The following is a 22,741-nucleotide window of genomic DNA, read 5'->3' as shown; positions in this document are numbered from 1 at the left end:
CCAGTTCCCAACCGTTCCTTATAGAATCCCAAGAACGAGGATTCTATCACCCAAGCAATCACCATGGAGATACCATGGATTAAAACATAACAGGGAGACAACGTTGGCTTCCATTCTCTCCACTTGCCAGGTAAGTTTGAGGGTCAAGACGGGAAGTGCATTAACCATAATGACTGCCTCCATCGAGGGCACACAAAGCTTCACAGAAATTACACAGTTTATTTTAACATATGAGCTCATTTGCCCTGGACATACAACAATAGAATTTCTTCCTGATGAAACGCAATATTACAAATTGGAAATGCACTTTATTACAACATGATCGATAAAGTGATGCGACTATACACTGAAAAGACACAAGAAGCTCAAGAAATGCCAGAAGTGCCCGCCTGTCCTTCCAGTCAGATATAAAATGCCTACAGTTGCTAAGGGATTGCCAATTAAATTAAATAAACAAAATACACCTGTGACATGCCACAATTATTCAATATACAAAATTATTCAATAGACTCATAAATTATACATAAGAATTCTACATGCAGCATTATTAAATACATGCTCAAACTAAATAAAACGTAAGTAGAACAATGATCACAAACTAGTATTGGACTTGTCATCCCACTGTTTTGTAAAATGTACTTCAATGTTTACATGTATCTATAATCGGTATGTATATAGTAAATTTACAAATGAGGAAATGGTTACTTAGCAGTTAAACCTTTTTTGTAGCTTGAAGAATTTTCTGGATTCACAGGCTGTGCATTACTGTGCCATCTAGTGGTTTGATCTGGAATACTTTTCTTGGTACTCTTCTATTTTTCTTTTGCTGGGCGTGGTCTGTTATCTTTTGGTGCTATTCAATACCATTGTGATTTTAGATCTGGGCTCTGAAATCCTGTTAGTGTGGTCGCATATTCTGATTCTTTTTCCCCTTGGTAAATTGCCTTGCCCTTATTGGCTTCTAGTTGTGTCTGAAAGGGTACTCTTTTTTTTGCTTTGTTGCATCTCATTTCTATTCCAACCTGCAAGTAACCTTTCCATTTTTCAGAGTGAATCTTTTCTGGATTCACATGCTGTGCATTGATTTGGTGGCTCTATCCTTGGTCACCCCTTAAGGGTTGGTTGAAATGAGGCTCATTTTGCAAACAGATGTTTCTGTACTCTCTGTCCCACCTGTGATTCTTTGTTCACTTGGATGTCCACACAGTAATATTTTGTGAATGTATGAATAGATGACCAAATGCTTGACATACATATTTCGTTTATTGGAACATTTGCTATAAAGTATGACTCCCCTTTTCCTTGTGAAATGTGCGCTAGGTTTTGTGTCTAGTTTCACACCGACATTTTGGTGGTATAAGAAAGTGCCCTTGTTGGCATGGTCCCCCTCCACACTTTTTGCCTAATATTGACGCCAACTTTGATTGAGAGTGTGCTGGGATCCTGCTAATCAGGCCCCAGTACCAGTGTTCTTTCCCGGAATCTGTACCTTTGTTTCCACAATTGGCACACCACAAGGGCCCTGTGGCCAGGGAAGGTCCCTAAGTGCTGCAACATGTATTATGCCCCCCTGGGGGGCCCCTCACCAAGCACATGCACACTGCCTTTGCAGCTCATGTGTGCTGGTGGGGAGAAAAAGGCAAAGTCGCCATGGCACCCTGCCCACAAACCACTACCTGTGGCATAGGTAAGTCACCCCTCTAGCTGGCCTTACAGCCCTAAGGCAGGGTGCTCTATACCACAGGTGAGGACATAGCTGAATGAGCAATATGTCCCTACAGTGCATAAGTCCGTTCTTAGACAGTGTAAGTGCAGTGTAGCCATACTGAGTATGTGGTCTGGGAGTTTGTCATTACGAACACCACAGCTCCATAATGGCTTCACTGAATACTGGGAAGTCTGGTATAAAACTTCTCAGCACAATAAATCCATACTGATGCCAGGATTGCACCCAAAGGGCATATTAGAGATGCCCACTATATTTTACCCAATCCTCTAGAGCAGAGCTGACTGGTCTGTGCCACACTGCCACTAAGAGACGAGTTTCTGACCCCGTAACGTTCCTAAATCCAGGATTTAAGGCCTCCCCTGAAACCAAATCGTCAGATTCCAGGTGACCTGACAAGAACGAAGAAGGATTGCTAAGCTGAAACCCCAGCAGAGAAGTAGGAAGATGAAAACTGACTTGTCCCCAGCCATACTGGCCTTTCTCCTGCTTCAAATAACCTGCACAAGAACAGCAACGCATCCTGCGGGACCAGTGACCTCTGCCAAGCTCCAGAGGACTGCCCTGCATCACAAAGAACCAAGAACTCCTGAGGACAGCGGCCCTGTCCAAAATGAAACTACAACAAAGGACTCCAGAGCCTCCCCGGATCCGTGCGTCCTGACCACTTTGCACCCGACGCCCACGGCCCGTGTCCAGGTGGCCCAACTGGCTAGAGAGGATCCCCAGGCAATTCTGAGCAAGTCAACAATGACACCTGCAGGGTGAATCCAGAGGACCCCCCTGACCGGGAAAGCTCTGGTCAAAAATATCCAAAGCCTAAAGAAACACTGCACCCACAGCCCCCAGGCCTTGGTGAACCCGATCACTGGTGCAGCAACGTTCAGCAGGCAGCCCTCCTACTTGTCCAGCCTGTGGTTTTCCCAAACCGACCCTGTGGACCCAGCCTGCAGCATCTAAGTGACCCCCGGGGTCCCCTCATAGGAAAGCATTGGGAGCCCGATGCTCTGTTTGCACCCTTCACCTGGCTGCCCCTGTGCCGCTGAGGGTGTGTGTTTGGTGCCTACTTGTGGCCCCCCGGTGATCCTCTCAACGCCCCAGGTCTGCCCTCCAAAGACCCAGGTACTTACATGCCAGCAGATTTGAAACCGAATGTCCCCAGCCTCTATAGGAGCCCATGTTAAATTTGCCTCAACTTTGACCACTGCACCAAGCCGGCCGCGTTTTTATGTTGGTGGGTGTTTGGGGTTAACTTGAACCCCAACCTGTGGACAGCCTAACCCAAGTACTTACCTGTAAATCATACTAACTTTTCGCCCCCCCGTCTGGAACTGTTTCTGAAAATTGCAGTGTGTCAACTTTTAAAACAGATTATTGCCAATTGTTTTAAACTATATTACTTACCAATTCTACACAAAGTGATATTGATTCAAAGGTGAAATACAAGTTTATTAAAGTACTTACCTGCAACTTGGATCTTGTGGTTCTAGAAATAAATTAAGAAAAGCTATTGTTGCCATATAAAAACCATTGGTCTGGATAACTGTGGATACCATAACAATGGAAATGTATAACTGAATAACTGCAAATGTATGCCAAATAATATATTGCAGCAATGCATCTTATATACAACACCAGCTATGTAATGGTATAAGAATACATACCATATTGTGTGAAACGGAAACAAATGTAGAAACATGAAGCAATGTAAAGATGAAAATACCAATAAACAGATTTATGGAAAAAAAAAAAAACATTGCTCTGGAGTTAAGTCATTGAGTGTGTGCTTCTTCTATTGTCTGTGTGCGTACAACAAATGCTTTGCACTACCCTCTGATAGGCCTAACTGCTCGATCACACTACCACAAAAGAGAGCCTTAGTTTTATCTACTTTAGCTTCTGTCAAGCCTCTGGGAAACTCCTGGACTATGTGCACACTAAGGGGAATATTTATAATATGTTTGCGCCAAATTTGTGTCATTTTATTGACGCATATACGGTGCAAACTTACCTCCATATTTATATTTTGACGCTAGACAAGTCTAGCATCAAAATATTGAAGTTAGCACAATTTTTTGGATGTGTGCACCTACCTTGCGTCAATGAGATGCAAGGCAGGTGTTCCCATCTAAAAAATGGTGCTAACCCCATAGCCCCATATTTATCCCCCATGCTAAAATGATGCACAGGTGGGAGGAGGGGCTAAATAATGTTGCAAAGCTTGCTTTGTCCCATTATTTAATGCCTGGGTCAGACCAGCGTTAGGGGACCTGTGGACCCATTTCCACTTGGGCATCAAGGGACCAGTGGCCTTGTTTTTGGGGAAGAAACACTGGTACTGGAGACCTGTTTAGCAGGAATCCAGTGCATATGAGTCAAAGTTGTATCAAAACCCAGGCAAAAAGGGGGGGGGGGGGCCTTCTGCAACCAAATCACAGTTTCCTACAAACAGAGGCTTACCTACTTAGTCTGCCTGTTTTTACATTTTCTATGCCTGACAGATCTCCAGGACTAGCTTTGACAATGTGTAAGGAAATGCCTCCTTGGCATGGTTACCCCCTGGCTTTTTGCCTTGCTGATGCTAAGTTTTGATTTGAAAGCGTGCTGAGGCCTGCTATCCAGGCCCCAGCACAAGTGTTCTTTCCGTAACCTGTAATTTTGTTTCCACAATTGGCACACCCTGGCATCCAGGTAAGTCCCTTGTAACTGGTACCCCTGGTACCAAGGGCCCTGATGCCAGGGAAGGTCTCTAAGGGATGCAGCATGTATTATGCCACCCTGGGGACCCCTCACTCAGCACAGACACACTGCTTGCCAGCTTGTGTGTGCTGGTGAAGACAAAACGAGTACGTCGACATGGCACTCCCCTCAGGGTGCCATGCCAACCTCACACTGCCTATGCAGTATAGATAAGTCACCCCTCTAGCAGGCCTTACAGCCCTAAGGCAGGGTGCACTATACCATAGGTGAGGGCACAAGTGCAAGAGCACTGTGCCCCTACAGTGTCTAAGCAAAACCTTAGACATTGTAAGTGCAGGGTAGCCATAAGAGTATATGGTCTGGGAGTCTGTCATGCACGAACTCCACAGCACCATAATGGCTACACTGAAAACTGTGAAGTTTGGTATCAAACTTCTCTGCACAATAAATGCACACTGATGCCAGTGTACATTTTATTGTAACATACACCCCAGAGGGCACCTTAGAGGTGCCCCCTGATACCTTAACCGACTACCGGTGTAGGCTGACTGTTTTTTGCAGCCTGCCACACTAGAGACATGTTGCTGGCCAAATGGGGAGAGTGCCTTTGTCACTCTGTGGCTAGTAACAAAGCCTGTACTGGGTGGAGGTGCTTCACACCTCCCCCTGCAGGAACTGTAACACCTGGCGGTGAGCTTCAAAGGCTCACCCCCTTTGTTTCAGCACCACAGGGCACTCCAGCTAGTGGAGTTGCCCGCCCCCCTCCGGCCACGGCCCCACTTTTGGCGGCAAGGCCGGAGGAGATAATGAGAAAAACAAGTAGGAGTCACTGGCCAGTCAGGACAGCCCCTAAGGTGTCCTGAGCTGAGGTGACTCTGACTTTTAGAAATCCTCCATCTTGCAGATGGAGGATTCCCCCAATAGGGATAGGAATGTGACCCCCTCCCATTGGGAGGAGGCACAAAGAGGGTGTACCCACCCTCAGGGCTAGTAGCCATTGGCTACTAACCCCCCAGACCTAAACACGCCCTTAAATTTTGTATTTAAGGGCTCCCCAGAACCTAGGAACTTAGATTCCTGCAACCTAAGAAGACGAGGACTGCTAAGCTGAAAAACCCTGCAGAGAAGACGGAGACACCAACTGCTTTGGCCCCAGCTCTACCGGCCTGTCTCCCCCTCTTCTGAAGACACTGCTCCAGCGACGCTTTCCCCAGGGACCAGCGACCTCTGAATCCTCAGAGGACTGCCCTGCTCTAGAAGGACCAAGAACTCCTGAGGACAGCGGCTCTGTTCACCCAAGACTGCAACTTTGTTACAAAACAACTTGCATTTCCTGCCGGAAGCGTGAGACTTGCTACCCTGCACCCGATGCCCCCGGCTCGACTTGTGGAGAACAAACACTTCAGGGAGGACTCCTCGGCGACTGCGAGACCGTGAGTAGCCAGAGTTGCCCCCCCCTGAGCTCCCACAGCAACGCCTGCAGAGGGAATCCCGAGGCTCCCCATGACCGCGACTGCCTGTTCCTCAGATCCCGACGCCTGGAAAAGACTCTGCACCCGCAGCCCCCAGGACCTGAAGGATCCGAACTCCAGTGCAAGAGTGACCCCCAGGAGGCCCTTTCCCTTGCCCAGGTGGTGGCTACCCCGAGGAGCCCCCCCCTTGCCTGCCTGCATCGCTGAAGAGACCCCTTGGTCTCCCATTGATTTCTATTGCTAACCCGATGCTTGTTTGCACACTGCACCCGGCCGCCCCCGTGCTGCTGAGGGTGTACTTTCTGTGCTGACTTGTGTCCCCCCCGGTGCCCTACAAAACCCCCCTGGTCTGCCCTCCGAAGACGTAGGTACTTACCTGCTGGCAGACTGGAACCGGGGCACCCCCTTCTCTATTGAAGCCTGTGCGTTTTGGGCACCACTTTGACCTCTGCACCTGACCGGCCCTGAGCTGCTGGTGTGGTAACTTTGGGGTTGCTCTGAACCCCCAACAGTGGGCTACCTTGGACCCAAACTTGAACCCCGTAGGTGGTTTACTTACCTGCAAAAACTAACAAACTCTTACTCCCCCAGGAACTGTTGAAAATTGCACTGTCTAGTTTTATAATAGCTATATGTGATTTATGTGAAAACTGTATATGCTATTTTGATTATTCAAAGTTCCTAAAGTACCTACCTGCAATACCTTTCATTTAAAGTATTACATGTAAATCCTGAACCTGTGGTTCTTAAAATAAACTAAGAAAATATATTTTTCTATGCAAAAACCTATTGGCCTGGAATTGTCTCTGAGTGTGTGTTCCTCATTTATTGCTTGTGTATGTACAACAAATGCTTAACACTACTCCTTTGATAAGCCTACTGCTCGACCACACTACCACAAAATAGAGCATTAGAATTATCTCTTTTTGCCACTATCTTACCTCTAAGGGGAACCCTTGGACTCTGTGCATACTATTCCTTACTTTGAAATAGTGCATACAGAGCCAACTTCTTACACAATGCATATGACCTTGACCCTCTTTGTCTGTTAAAGCAAGACACTGTGGTTGTGTTGTCCATCTGGACTTGCACTGTCTCTCCTTGCACCTGTGTTTGGAAGGTCTTTAAGGCTAGAAGGGCCATCTTGAGTTCCAGGACATTCATGTGCTGGACTACATCTTCTGCTTTCCATAGTCCCTTGATGTTGAGCTCTCCCCATATGCGCTACCCATCCCGTGTGGGATGCGTCCGTGGTGACGGTCACCATTTGAGTTGGTTGTATGAAAGGTCTGCTTACTAGTATGTTGACCACGTTCCACCATGTCATCTCTTCCTGTACCCCTTGTGTTCCAACTACTAAATCTTCCCAACTCCCCATTTGTTCTGACCATTGATTGTGGATCCACTCCTTAATTGGTCTCATATGCAGTCTTACATAGGGAATCAGTGGTATTCAGGAGGCCTTCATGCCCATCATTTTCCCCACAGTCCTCGCTATAAGAGACTGAGCCCAGTAGTAGCAGCTAGCCTGTTCTGTTGTCACTTGGATCTTTGTGGTGATGGGGAAGGTTCTCGCCTCCACTGTGTTGATTCTTGCTCCTTTCCCTGCCTGGCTTTGTGATGATTTTTCTAGGCTTACCCTAAACTCTAGCTTGTGGAGGGTGCCCATAACTGTCTTGATACTCCTCTTACCTTAAGAGAACGAACTTACGTGCATCAGGCAATCATCTACATAAGGTTATAAATCAATCAATAAATCAGGATTTATAAAGCACGACTAATCACCTGATAGGGTATCCAGTCACTTGCAGGTCCCGGAGGCTTATTCGAGCAACCAGGTCTTGAGGGCCATTCGGAATTCCAGAAGCGAGGTGATTGTCCGGAGGTGCGAGGAGAAGCTGTTTCCAGGATTTTGCTGTGATGTGAGAGGAGGATCGTCCTCCACTTCTGCTTCAGTAGATGCTGGGAGTATGGGCAAATGAAAGGGAGGCAGAGTGTAGTCTTCTTGATGGCTGGTGGAAGGTGGTGTAATGTATGTGGGTCCTTGGTAGTGAAGATCCTTGTGTGCGTGGGTCAGCAGCTTGAATTGGCGTCTCTGTCTACGGTGAGCCAGTGGAGTTGCCTGAGGTGGGGTGTGATGTGGCTTTGTTGGAGAAGGCTGAGGATGAATCTGGCTGCAGTGCTCTATACAGTCTGAAGTCTCTGTAGGAGGTGTGCTGCAATTCCTACATAGAGGGGGTTGCTGTAGTCCAGTCGGATGGTGATGAGGGCCTGTGTCACAGTGCATCTCGTGTGTAGGGGTAGCCACTTGAAGATCTTACGTAGCATGTGCAAAGTGAGGAAGGAGGCAGAGGAGGTGGCGTTGATCTGTGATTTCATGGTGAGCTTGATGTCAAAGATGATCCTGAGGTTTCTGGCATGGTCAGAGGGAGTGGCTGTGGGTCCTAAGTCTGATGGCCACCAGGAGTTGTTTCATGTGTTTCTGCTATTGCCAAAGATCAATACATCCATCTTGTCTGTGTTTGTATGCAGGCAGTTGTGCTTCATCCAGTTAGCGACGCCTGTCATGCATCTGTGGAAGTTGGTTCCGGTGGTGGAGGGGTCGTCGGTGAGTGAGAGGATGATTTGGGTGTCGTCTGCATAGGAAATTATGTTGAGACGTGGGATCGGACGATGTTGGCCAACTGAGTCATATATATAAGAGCATGGGTTTAAGAGGTGAGCCCTGAGGGACACTGCAGGTGATCTCCTTGGTTCAAAGGTGAAAGGTGGAAGGTGGATCCTCTGGGTTCTTCTGGTGAGGAAGGAAGTGATCAATCTGACTGCCTCTCCTTGGATGCCAATGTGGTGGAGTTTTTTAATCAGAATGAGGTGGGATACGGTGTCGAAGGCTGCGGAGAGCGCTTGAGGATGATCAAAGTTGCTGTTTCTCCTCGGTCAAGGAGGGTTCAGATGTTGTTGGTGGTTGCAATCAGGGCAGATTCAGTGCTATGATTGTTGCGGAAGCCAGATTGGGAGTCGCTGAGTAGCTGGTAGCTGGTTCTGCCCCAGGTATGTTCTGAGTTGCTTGTTGATGATCTTTTCCAGTACCTTCGCTGGGAATGGGGGCAGGAAGATTGGCCAGTAGTTTTGGGGTTTGCTGAGGATAAATGCATCCATTTTCTTCTCAGGTAAGCTGCTATGGTGGCTCAACATTTTGTAAACACTCTGGGTGCTGACTTGACCACTAAAGGAAGCAGCCTGAACCGGTAGTGACTTAATGGAGTGTTGTCATTTTGAATTTCTGTGTCATTGGGAACTTGCTTGGGAAACAAAGGTACTGTGAATTGTCTGACTTTGGGACTAGAATGCAAGCTGAATAGTTTCCCCAACTGATTTCTCATGGGGGGACTCTTTCTATTGGCCATTTTTGTAAGGGTTTCTCTACCTCCTGTTGCAGGCATCTCGTTATTATCTCTGTGTGATCTTATTTTTGTCCTGAACTCTGGGGCATCTTTACAACCATGCTGGATAATGTTGAGAACCCAATTTTCTGATGTGACTCTCCTCCTGTCCTGGAGAAAGCTCTCTATTACATAAGCCACTGGTGTTCTGTGGTGGGGCTGTTGCTGTGTGCCGTGGCTTGTTTGAGTAGACTATCCCCTCCCTCTTGCCCTACACTGAAATGCTGGTCCTGGGCTGTTTGGAACTGTGTTGTAGTTTGCTGCTGACCTCTGTGTTGGTAAGGCAACCGTGATGGTACATTTTGGAAGTGTTCTATTCCTGTAAGCTTTCTCTAGGGGGTTGTTCCTCCTCGCTGGTGCCCTCAAAACTGTTTATTTGATGCAGCACCTAACAGGTGTTGTCCTGTGAAGGGTATATTAATAATGTTCTCCTCGCACATGCAGCCAGGTGTCTCTCCTCAGGTTTGTTCCTGTGACAGGCTCCCTGTTAGCCATATCTGTGATGTTCAGTGCAGATGCAGAATTGGTGGGGATGATATTTTCCTCCTCATGGAGAGCCCTCTTTTGGTACTTCTCCGGGAGGTGCTTCATCACCTCTCCACTTTCTCCCAATATTAGTGGGCCTAGAGGTTTAGGAAGGCAGGAGATCTAGCAATCCTCCACTGGATTCTGCTCATGTTTTGACTTTTTTGTCTTACCATCTCTACTCTTTTTCTGTCCTTCTCAGGGTGGGGAGTGGATGAGGGGACATTGACTTGCTCTCTTCCTTGCAGTGGTCACCATGAATCTATTGCTGCATTAATCCTGATGTTCCTGATGTTCAAGGGTCTCCAATGAGTGCTTGTATTTGTTCTCCATCCTTGTAGTAACATATTTGCAGGCTGCCTGCTATCTGAACACCTCTCTTCCCTGATCTAGGTTGCTGGGCAACACTGGGAGGAAAAGGCTCTTGGTCAGTGAGGGTAGTAGAGTCTCTAAGACGAAGCAGGTCTGTGCTTTCTCCTCTTCCAGCTGGGCCTCGTAATTATTTGCAGTTCTTTTCCCACCCTTTTTCCAATCTGTTTACAACCGAATTGTACATTGATTTGTCATGTGAATAGGAAAGTCTTGACAGGTACAGGTCGACCCCCTCCTACTGTGAGTCGTCTTTGTGGTCCTGCCACTATTCATCAATGCATTTAGAGCCATGGCATATGCCATGGCCCTCTAGGTCCTCCTCCTCGAAGAACATTTGCTCATCGTCTTCATCCTGTGGCTCAGGCATGGTGGGTGGCTTGAACTCACTCTCTTCTTCCTCTTCTCATAACGATGCATTGAAATTCCTCTTCCTCTGGAGGATCGCTACCATTTCGACCTTGACGTATTTTTTCTCGACTTCGAGAGCCCTCTTTTCGGCATCTGGCACCAATGGCAGGCTCTCCTTCGGGACTGCTACATCAATGGCTGCCTTTTTTGTCCTATCATGTTATTGATCATCCTTTGCCATCAAATGTTTCTCAGAGGGACATCCTCAACTAGTAACCTTGTGACGGAACAGGTGAGGCTCCTCCTGTTTTCACTTTTGTTTGATCCAATAGGGTTTTGGTGTCAAGGCAGTCTTGTGGAACGTTCAGAGTCCAAAGGCTTCCGATCTGCGACTCCCAGTCAGTTTGTTACTGTTACCTGAGGGCGTTTTTAGTGCTCTCCCTCCTTATGTTTTCTTTATGATACTTCTGGCTCTATCTCAACAACCTCTCTCTCAGCATCGGATCCCTCCATCTGTTTCATCTCTGTGCCCAAACTGTCCTCTTCTTTGCTTGGTAACACGAGTTCCCTCAGTGACGAGCTTTCTTTTTTCTGCACCTGCATAGCGGCATAGAGTGCCTGTCCGATTTGATCTGGTCCTTACCATCTTCAGTAGGAACTTGGTGCACACCTTGCAGCCTTCTGAGATTTGGTCTGTTGGGAAGCAGGGGTTGCGGACCATGTGGTTCACTTTTTTTCACAAGGCTTGGGGCAGAAGCAAAAGGCGTGATCTCCATTTCCTTCAACCGTTCTAGAGACTCATGTCTGCGCATTCTCCCACTGCCTGGTCAGTCCACGTGGTACACCTACTGTTTGGTAATCTTTGGTGGTTTTTAAAAAAAAATCTCCCTTCACCCTCTACAGATGTTCTTTATTATCTGTGTTTTCTCTGTTTTCTTCAACAATCCATCGAAATCCTTGGTCTTCTTTTTCAGTAACTACAGAGCTGCAGAAAAAGGAATCTGAAGGTGATGACCAGGCATTGGGGCGCACGTCTGATGTCAGAAGGAGATGGACATAACACCAAGCAGTAACATAAAATGCCCAGCCAGCAAAATAAAAAAAAGAAGACTAAGAAAAGCATTTGGGATCTAACCAAGGAAGGTGGAATAATGTACGGCATGTAAAATCATGCTTCAAAATCATATTTACTGGATAGTATTTGCATATGTGTAGGTCAATCTAAAATATTTGCCCATATTTTACTCGTTGGTGACTGGACTAGTCCATTCTAATACTGGATGCAACTGATGATATTAATGGACATGAAGTTTTGGATTTATGTAAAAGACCAGTAAAAAAAAATAGAAGCTGTATGCCATTAATAATACTAAACGCAATATGAGCAGTGTGGTGTATAGGCTTTGAGGAGAGTATTTAGTTATCTTGCAGACCATTTTCTGGGTCACAACTGAGGAATAGATATAGGCAGTATCCCATCTCACCTCTGTGAAACCTGCTGATAAGCTAGGTTTCTCAGAGCTCAGCACTGTCCCCACTGTTGAACAAAATCTACTGGCTAAGGGAGTCAAGCATCTGAACCTGGACTGCATTCAGATGAAACCCAAATGGTGGTAAAAAAAAGGCATGGATGGACCAGGACAAATTGCAGGAGATACCATTACAACAAACTAGACAAACTTGTTGCATGACATACAGTTGACTAGCCTTTAATACAGGAAAAACAGAGGATCTTATGGTAAGGCATTACCTTCCTAACCATGTTCTGTTTGACAGGCCAGTGTGACTGGGAACATCATTTAACGTTTAGAAAGTCCCCATCTGCAATCTATGAGAAAACAGCACCTAAGCCTCAATTACATAAAATGTCTATGAAGTCATTTAATCACAACCCGAGACTGACCAGAGACATCACAAGTTCTTGTCCAGTGGTCAGTAAGACTACTTGGCCTGGCCCATCATGCTTTTGAGACTGAATTACAGAAACAATGGCTCTAAACTTGGCTCTAAACTTATACTTTAGTGTAAGCCTACAATTTTTTGCAGTTCACAAAGCAATTTTATGAGTAGTATCTTTACGACTACCTGCCACAAGTGTGGAGACTCCGAAGTTGTAAAAATACTACTCCTAAAATAGCTTTGTAAATTGAAAAAAATTGTAAACTTACACTAAAGTGTACATTTACCTTCGTAAATCAGGGTGTTTAGAGAAAATGGCGAATTAAACATATCGAGTTGAAGAAACATTGAGTTTTTAATATTGTGACAATAAAATATTCTGTGCAATAATATTGCTGACAAAAATATTGATGTTTAAAGGTAAGAAATATTGTTTTTTAAGTGTCTTCATGTGTTTAAACAATATTTTAATTGTATATACTTTATATTGTTTGTGTACTTGTTAATGTTTTAAAATGTAGTTTGTCATTTAAATTCATTTATATTCTTTATTTAATTGTAAAATAGTAATTTATGGTGTTGTAGCAAGTTGTGAGGTTTGTAGGGGTACAGGGTGCAAAGATAATTAACTATAATTAGTTTATATATTTTTCAATTCATATTAATTATTTATTTGATTATTAAGTATGTAATTGTGTAAATAATATTTTTAAGTTATATTTTAGGTGCGGGTTCTTGGGTTTGTAGAGGTATAGGGTGGGAAGTTAATTAAATAATACATTATGAATTCTTAATTTTTGAAAAAGTATTAATTACTTAATTGGTAATTAATTATGTTAATTGTGTAATTAGTATAATTTTTTAATTCATATTTTACGTACAGTCTTGGTTTGTATGGGTGTAGGGTGGGAAATTAATTAAATAACAATTGATTAATTATCAATTATTTATTTATTGTTAATTACTTAATTGTTAATTAATCATGTAACTATTGTAATTACCATTTTTTAATTTAGATATATGTTAAGTGTGTGACTATAGTTTGGGAATTTAATGAAATAATTGTTAAATAAAGTTTTAAATATTAAATATTTAAAGACAAATGTATAACTATTGTAATTGTTTGTTTTTTAATGTATATATTCAATTTTATGTTAATTATTTTATAATTTTATGAAATTAATACTTGTATTAAAATAAGGTATGTGTTTGAAGTGCAGTACTTTTCCTACTGTTGCTCAGACTGGAGTAAGAATAGCAAATTTTAACCTCCCGAGTCTAACGCTTTCCCTACTGTAGCACAGACTGGAGTGAGGATATTAAGTTTTACCTACTGTTGCACCGACTGCAGTACGAATAGTGAATTTTACCCCTCCTGAGTCCAATGCTTTCCCTACTGTTACACAGACTGGAGTGAAAATTAAAATTTTTACCCCTCCTGAGTCCAACGATTTCCCTACTGATGCACCAACAGGAGTGAGGATAGTAAATGTTACCTCTCTTAAGTTCAAAGGTTTCCCTACCATTGCACAGACGAGTGGGAATAGTAAATTTTACCCCTCCTGAGTCCAACACTTTCCCTATTGTTACACAGACAGGAGTGAGAACAGTAAATGTTACCCCTCCTGAGTCTAACGCTTTCCCTACTGTTGCACCAACTGGAGTGGGAATAGTTAATTTGACCCCTTTTAAGTCCAACGCTTTCCCTACTGTTGCACAGACTGGAGTGGGAATATTAAATTTAACACCTCTTGCGTCCAACGCTTTCCCTACTGTTGCAACGACTGGAGTGGAAATGCTAAATCTCACCCCTCTTAAGTCCCACGTTCCCCCTACTATTGCACAGACTGTAGTGTGAATGGTAAATTTTACCCCTCCTGAGTCTTTCCCTACTGTTAGACCAACTGGAGTGGGAATAGTAAATTGTACCCTTCCTGAGTCCAATGCTTTCCCTACTGTTGCACAGACTGGAGTGGGATTATTACATTTTATCCCTTGAGTCCCACGCTTCCCTACTGTTGCACCGACTGAAGTGGGAATAGTAAATTTTACCCCGCCGGAGTCCAACGCTTTACTGTTGCACAGTCTAGAGCGGGAATATTACATTCTACACCTCTCGAGTCCAGCGCTTTCCCTGCTGTTGCACCGACTGGAGTACGAATAGTGAATTTGACCCCTCCTGAGTCAAACGATTTTCCTGCTGTTACACAGACAGGAGTTAGAATAGTAAATTTTACCCCTCCTGAGTCCAACGCTTTCCCTACTGTTACACAGACAGGAGTGAGAATAGTAAATTTTACCCTCCCGAATCCAACGCTTTCCCTAATGTTGCACAAACTGGAGTGGGGATATTACGTTTTCCCTACTGTTGCACCGACTGCAGTATGAATAGTGAATTTTACGCCTCCTGAGTCCAACGATTTCCCTACTTTTGCACCGACAGGTGTGGAAATAGTAAATTTTACCCCTCTCAAGTTCAGCGCTTTCCCTACTATTGCACAGAGTGGAGTGGGAATAGTAAATTTTACCCCTCCTGAGTCCAACGATTTCACAACTGTTGCACAGACTGGAGTGGGAATAGTTAACTCTTAAGTTCAACTCTTAAGTTCAACACTTTCCCTACTATTGGACAGACTGGAGTGTGAATAGTAAATGTTACCCCTCCTGAGTCCAACGCTTTCACTACTGTTGCACCAACTGGAGTGGGAATAGTAAATTTTACCCCACCTGACTCCAGCGCTTTCCCTACTGTTGCACAGACCGGAGTGCCTATGGTGAAATTTACCCCTCCTGAGTCCAGCGCTTTCCCTACTGCTACACAGACTGGAGTGGGAATAGTAAATTTTACAAATCCTGAGTACAACACTTTCCCTACTGTTACACAGACTGGAGTGAGACTAGTAAATGTTACCGCTCCTGACTCCAACGCTTTCCCTACTGTTGCACCAACAGAAGTGGGAATGGTAAATGTTACCTCTCTTAAGTTCAACGCTTTCCCTACTATTGCACAGACTGGAGTGGGAATAGTAAAGTTTACCCCGCCTGAGTCCAACACTTTCCCTACTGTTACACAGACAGTAGTGAGAACAGTAAATGTTACCCCTCATGAGTCTAACGATTTCCCTATTGTTGCACCGAAAGGAGTGAGAATAGTGAATTTTACCCCCACCTCCTCAGTCTAACGCTTTCCCTAATGTTGCACAGATTGGAGTGGGAATAGTTAATTTTACCCCTCTTAAGTTCAACGCTTTCCCTACTATTGAACAGACTGGAGTAGGAATAGTACATTTTACCCTTCGAGAGTCCAACACTTTCTCTACTGTTACACCGACTGGGGTGGGAATAGTAAATGTTACCCAACCTGACTCCAGCGCTTTCCCTGCTGTTGTACTGACTGGAGTGGGAATAGTAAATTTTACCCCTCCTGAGTCTACCACTTTCCCTACTGTTGCACAGATTGGAGTGGGAATAGTAAATTTTACCCCTCCTGAGTCCAACGCGTTCCCTACTGTTGCACCAACTGAAGTGAGAATAATGCATTTTACCACACCTGACTCCAGCGCTTTCCCTACTGTTGCAGTGACTGGAGTAGGAATAGTAAACTTTACCCCTCCTGAGTCTAATGCTTTCCCAACTGTTACACAGACTGGAGTGGGAATAGTACATTTTACACCTCCTGAGTCCAACGCTTTCCCTACTGTTGCACAGACTGGAGTGCCTATAGTGAAATTTACCCCTCATGAGTCCAGTGCTTTCCCTACTGCTACACAGACTTGAGTGGGAATAGTAAATTTTACAAATCCTAAGTCCAACACTTTCCCTACTGTTACACAGACAGGAGTGTGAACAGTACATTTTACCCCTACTGAGTCCAATGCTTTCCTTGGTGTTGCACCGACTGGAGCGGCAATAGTACATTGTACCCATCCTGAGTCCAACGCTTTTCCTACTGTTGCACAGACTGGCGTGGGAATAGTAAATTTTACCCATCCTGCATCCAACGCTTTTCCTACTGTTGCACTGACTGGAGTGGGAATAGTACATTTTACCCCTCCCGAGTCCAGTGCTTTCCCTACAGTTGCACAGACTGGAGTGGGAATAGTAAATTCTACCCTTTCTGAGTCTAAGGCTTTACCTATTGTTGCACGGACTGGAGTGGGAATATCATATGTATTATGTCTAGCAATTTAAACATTTGTTTATATTGTTTAAAAAGATATCATTATTATGTTTCTGTGTATTTTAAATTAAACATTGTTAATTGGTAATATTTGTAATATCTAATATATTTTTAGTAAATATATTGTTTATGTTGTTTACTTTTTATGTGTAAGCAACTTGGTATTTTTTTTTCCTTTTTTTCCATTTGTTACAGTTTTTAATTTATTATTTGTGTGTATATATACATATATGTGTATAATTATACATATATATATATATATAAACTTGTAATATTAAATAAAAAATAGTAAATTATGATAAAAATTAAAAATATTTTTTAATAAGTTTTACATTATATATGTGTAAATAATAAACACATACATATATGTGTGTTTGTTTGAATAAGCATATATTTACATATATGTATTTTTATTATTTAAATATATTTAATTTACATTATATTACATTTAGATGTTAATATATTTAATGTTTACTATTTATAACTATATATAACATAAAAAACGATATTGTTGTCCATATTTTGTCTATATTTTTTTATATTAGCGTAAAGCGATATTTTTTTCCAATATTTTTGTCATGTTCATGATCGGTATAGGAAAACAATATTTTGGGGTTCGATATTTTTGACACAATATTTTTGTATCATGATATTTGGGGTTTCGATATTTTGTCAGAGAACAGTAAATCAGGCTGTGTATGTTTTTTTAACCTAAAGCAGGATGGCACTGTAATAAATCCCTGTTGCACCTGCTGTCTGCTACAGGAAGATCCCTAGAGAGCCTAACCAATGCAGATAATAGATCAAGTAGGAGGGTTGGCAGACTCCAGAAATAGCCCAAACCAGGCATAAAAAGAACAATGGGTGGAATACTAGACTGTCCTATGCAGCAGCTGATCAGGAAGCCAGGCTATTAGTACCCGTGCTGCCTGACAAATTGAGACTCCATGAACCAAATGAAGGTTATACTTCTAATAGAAATCCTATTGTAGACAGAAAGTGCACGCCTCTGCACCATGGTGCTAAGTTGTGTGTGGTGCGAGGCAGCCTCTGAGGTGTCCCAGCACAGGAAATAACATCTGCAGAAGGCCATTTTTAATAAATATGACTAAGCTGCTCTCTCCCTTGTAGCAAATGCTGGTGACAACCAAGTATCAGACATACTAAGCCATACTCCCCAAAATGACCTACTGCCTTGGACTACACTAAGAATAATCCAACACATCTAGGATGTGAGGAGTGCCAAGAGTGAAACTCAAACGGCACTTATGAATGTCAGCTGAAATGTGAGCTTTGAATTAAGTGAGAGAAGGTCCAGGGAAGTGTGTGATGAAGCAGCAAACACCTGGACTCATGCTGTTAGTAGTGTCAGGTCTTTGGCTACGTAGGTTTTGGCACGGAACACTTACAAATTAGCCTGTAGCATGCATGCTACAAATCACATCAAAACATACACGTCTTAGCAATGATCAAACTCCAACCACCCAGTTTGGAAACACAGGTGTGTTCCCTTACACCAGTCAGAAACGTTGTCCTGTGTGTAATGTGGCTTATCTGAGGTATTTTAACAAATAAGGAATAGCAATCACTTGAGAACAGCTGGTATGCCACCTTAACTGGGGTGAGTTTCCCACCCTCCCTGAAAAACTTGAGTATGATCTTAATTGTGACAGGAAACTTCCTTGGATAGTTGGCCTAACCTCACAGGAGCTGTGTGTGAGCGTTAGGGACATATATGGACTTAGAATGAGTGGGAAGCAAACCCTCTGTAGTGCACTTGTATTAGTCCTTACAACAGGCAGGAAGATCTTCTCATTATGGGCTGGATGTGACCTTATATTATTATAGAAACATCACTTTGTAGAGATGTTGGTGTGTGATGGCCTTCTATGTCGACTTTAGTTAATATAAAAAGCCATCTCGTTAGAGCTGTTTGCGTTTGATCGGACTCAGGTGTGGCTCTTAAATGAGGCAGGAAACCCACCCTTTCTCAAGCTGCAGCTATTTCACTTTCTCTGAGGCGGGATACTCCCCTTGTTTTAAGCCACTGGTGTGTAATGGGGCTCATCTGTTAATCTTACCTGAGGAACAGCTGGAGCTGCAGGGAGCATATGCCGAAACTTTCCATCGATACATGTCTGCCACACTGATGTCCTGGCCTAGCGGATTCACATCAAAGTCATTGCTGGAGAGACAGAAGAATTACATTTAATAAGTATGGATGTAAAAGTGAGCAACAGAAAATATACAGGGAGTGCAGAATTATTAGGCAAGTTGTATTTTTGAGGATTAATTTTATTATTGAACAACAACCATGTTCTCAATGAACCCAAAAAACTCATAAATATCAAAGCTGAATATTTTTGGAAGTAGTTTTTAGTTTGTTTTTAGTTTTAGCTATGTTAGGGGGATATCTGTGTGTGCAGGTGACTATTACTGTGCATAATTATTAGGCAACTTAACAAAAAACAAATATATACCCATTTCAATTATTTATTATTACCAGTGAAACCAATATAACATCTCAACATTCTCAAATATACATTTCTGACATTCAAAAACAAAACAAAAACAAATCAGTGACCAATATAGCCACCTTTCTTTGCAAGGACACTCAAAAGCCTGCCATCCATGGATTCTGTCAGTGTTTTGATCTGTTCACCATCAACATTGCGTGCAGCAGCAACCACAGCCTCCCAGACACTGTTCAGAGAGGTGTACTGTTTTCCCTCCTTGTAAATCTCACATTTGATGATGGACCACAGGTTCTCAATGGGGTTCAGATCAGGTGAACAAGGAGGCCATGTCATTAGATTTCCTTCTTTTATACCCTTTCTTGCCAGCCACGCTGTGGAGTACTTGGACGCGTGTGATGGAGCATTGTCCTGCATGAAAATCATGTTTTTCTTGAATGGGATGCAGACTTCTTCCTGTACCACTGCTTGAAGAAGGTGTCTTCCAGGAACTGGCAGTAGGACTGGGAGTTGAGCTTGACTCCATCCTCAACCCGAAAAGGCCCCACAAGCTCATCTTTGATGATACCAGCCCAAACCAGTACTCCACCTCCACCTTGCTGGCGTCTGAGTCGGACTGGAGCTCTCTGCCCTTTACCAATCCAGCCACGGGCCCATCCATCTGGCCCATCAAGACTCACTCTCATTTCATCAGTCCATAAAACCTTAGAAAAATCAGTCTTGAGATATTTCTTGGCCCAGTCTTGACGTTTCAGCTTGTGTGTCTTGTTCAGTGGTGGTCGTCTTTCAGCCTTTCTTACCTTGGCCATGTCTCTGAGTATTGCACACCTTGTGCTTTTGGGCACTCCAGTGATGTTGCAGCTCTGAAATATGGCCAAACTGGTGGCAAGTGGCATCGTGGCAGCTGCACGCTTGACTTTTCTCAGTTCATGGGCAGTTATTTTGCGCCTTGGTTTTTCCACACGCTTCTTGCGACCCTGTTGACTATTTTGAATGAAACGCTTGATTGTTCGATGATCACGCTTCAGAAGCTTTGCAATTTTAAGAGTGCTGCATCCCTCTGCAAGATATCTCTCTATTTTTTACTTTTCTGAGCCTGTCAAGTCCTTCTTTTGACCCATTTTGCCAAAGGAAAGGAAGTTGCCTAATAATTATGCACACCTGATATAGGGTGTTGATGTCATTAGACCACACCCCTTCTCATTACAGAGATGCACATCACCTAATATGCTTAATTGGTAGTAGGCTTTCGAGCCTATACAGCTTGGAGTAAGACAACATGCATGAAGAGGATGATGTGGTCAAAATACTCATTTGCCTAATAATTCTGCACTCCCTGTAGAAGGAGAAAAGTAAGTCGGAAGGGTGACATTGTAGAAGAGGGTGGAGAGAGTGAAGGGAGAGTGTCATTTTACTAAGACAAGCTTTTCTTTTCGGGATAATTACACTCTGTTCCCCTAAATGAAAGCTTGTTGTTTTCACAAGAAAATACTAAATTGTCCTGAAATAGCAGCTTTTAATTATTTATTTTCATTTTTGGTAGATGCTCATTTGGTCCACAACATCAGCTTGTCATCAGCTGTGCAGCATAGGACGGATCCCGACAGATCCCGAGCCTCGGACTAACAGAAGAAATTACTATAGAGACTCTAACAAAATACCCACCTTGGCAAGTTGCCACATTTTATTATGACTGAATTTGTTCAAGACAACAGAAGAAACTTAGAGAAAGACTGCAGCAGGGCATACACCGGGAAGCCACAATTAGCCTGAACATACAAAAACAAGGCCACGGGAGCTGGATTAGAGATCACTCCATTGACTCCAGAAGGATGCTTGAATTAAACTCAACCTTAGTGCTCGAGGATGTGAAACATGTCTGAATGGGCGATGGCAGAGGAGAGCCATATGCGAAAAACACGCAGGGATAACAATGCTTGCCTAACTTCTGGAGGCTACAGACCCAGGCCCCGTGAGCTGTGGGTGGGCAAGAGGGTGGGTGGACGTGATGCTGGAATGGAGGGGAGGGTCAGCTTCGTAAGCGCTGCTTTTGTGTGAGATGGAGTGTGGGCATTTGTACGAGCCCGCTCTCGCATAAGCCATTTCATTTGTTCAAACATATTGCCCTTCTGTGTGTTATCGTAGAGCATGTTAGGGTCGGGAGGAAAGGTTTTTGTTTTCTTCACAACCATATACTAATGTGATAAACTTGTGATAAGCTTGTCATACTTAAATACCAGTAGAATGTATACTAAAAAAAGACATTGCACCATACGGTAGGTTTACTAGTGCAAATACACACACTAATAACATAAACGGATATTCCAAGATACTTCTGTCTGACTTTTTCGGTCCAACACCTTTAATGTGATTCACCAATCAGGGTTCACATGACAGAATCATAGGGTCGAATCCCTGGGCTTCCAAGGATCAAGTCTCAGCAACAACCTAATCCAGTGTTTCTGTTGGGTCGCGAGCCGATTTTAGTGCTTCGAGAAAGTCCAAGCAATAAAGATGCCCTTAAATTCTGTGTTTATCTTGATTCTTTTGCTGCACTTCAAAAACCGAGGTCAAATGTCAGGCTATGTCTTCTGACAGAATGATGCTTATGTTTTAACATGGGGATTGCTGTTTACAACTCCTCTCACTTTGCAGTGAGAGAAAGAAAAGTAAAGTGAATTATGTGACAATCTTGCTTGGGAGCTAGGAGTGTGAAAGGCTGTACGATGTCATTTTTTGTGCAACACACAACACATTGTACTTGTAAACGTGCAGTATACATTCAGCAGTTAGTAAAGCACAAATGAAGCACATTTTTTGTAATTCTGTAGTGTGATGGAAACAAAGACTTTAGTAGTATCAAAACAAATGAAGACACTTAGGCCCTCATTATGATATTGGCAGTAAAAAATGCCTACCCAGTTGACGATGCCCGTCAAAAGACTGTCGCCGCGGCTACCACCCATCTGACGTAATATGACCACAGACGGATTTCCACCAGAAGAATGGCGGAAATCCGGCTGTGGCCATGCCGGAGGATGGCGGTAAGGTGGCGCTGCTGCCAGCAGCAGCACGACGCCAGTAGACCACCGCCAGCCGTATTATGACCCTTAATACAGCCTGGCACTGTTCTGCTGGCGGCCAGCAGCGCCAAGTCTCGTCTCCTGCCGGAGGACCCCCTGAGCACAGGTTAGTGGATGCTCCAACAGGGGAGAATTTTTGTGGGTGCGTGTAAGCGATTGCGTGTTCCGTGTTGAATGTCCTTGCATGAATGGAGGTGTGAGTGCATGTATGTTGTGATCTGTGAATGCATGTCTGCGTGTATGCATGAAAGTGTGTGCGGATGTGTGTGTGAATACATGTATGCATGCGTGGATGTATGTGGGAATGGGTGTGTGTGTGAAGGGGGTGTGAATGTAAGGGGGGTTTGAGGAGGAATGGGGGTCAGGAGGTATCTGGAGAGGGGAGTGGGAGTGGGGAAGACTTTTATCAGTGACAGGGAAGGGATTCCCTGTCACTGATAGTGCCTACCGCCATGGTTTTCATGACGGTAAGGAAGCCACAGAAACCATGGCGGTAGGCGGGGTCATTATCCCGCAGGC

General features: G+C 43.8%; 1 protein-coding gene across 6 annotated transcripts in view; it reads right to left on the bottom strand.

Annotated features, from left to right (window-relative positions):
* LOC138293086 (ADAMTS-like protein 2) overlaps positions 1-22,741 on the bottom strand; it is a 282,169-nt gene that overhangs the window by 92,985 nt on the left and 166,443 nt on the right. For all 6 annotated transcript variants that reach the window (XM_069232092.1, XM_069232088.1, XM_069232089.1 and 3 more), the window contains one exon: positions 18,747-18,850. In XM_069232092.1, the coding sequence (XP_069088193.1) occupies positions 18,747-18,850 (104 nt within the window). The remainder of the gene's footprint in view (positions 1-18,746; positions 18,851-22,741) is intronic.

This window comes from Pleurodeles waltl, chromosome 4_2 (assembly GCF_031143425.1).
Source record: "Pleurodeles waltl isolate 20211129_DDA chromosome 4_2, aPleWal1.hap1.20221129, whole genome shotgun sequence".
Classification (NCBI taxonomy): Eukaryota; Metazoa; Chordata; class Amphibia; order Caudata; family Salamandridae; genus Pleurodeles; species Pleurodeles waltl.
Note: the sequence above shows the minus strand (reverse complement) of the source record. Positions and strands in the feature narration are given on the sequence as shown.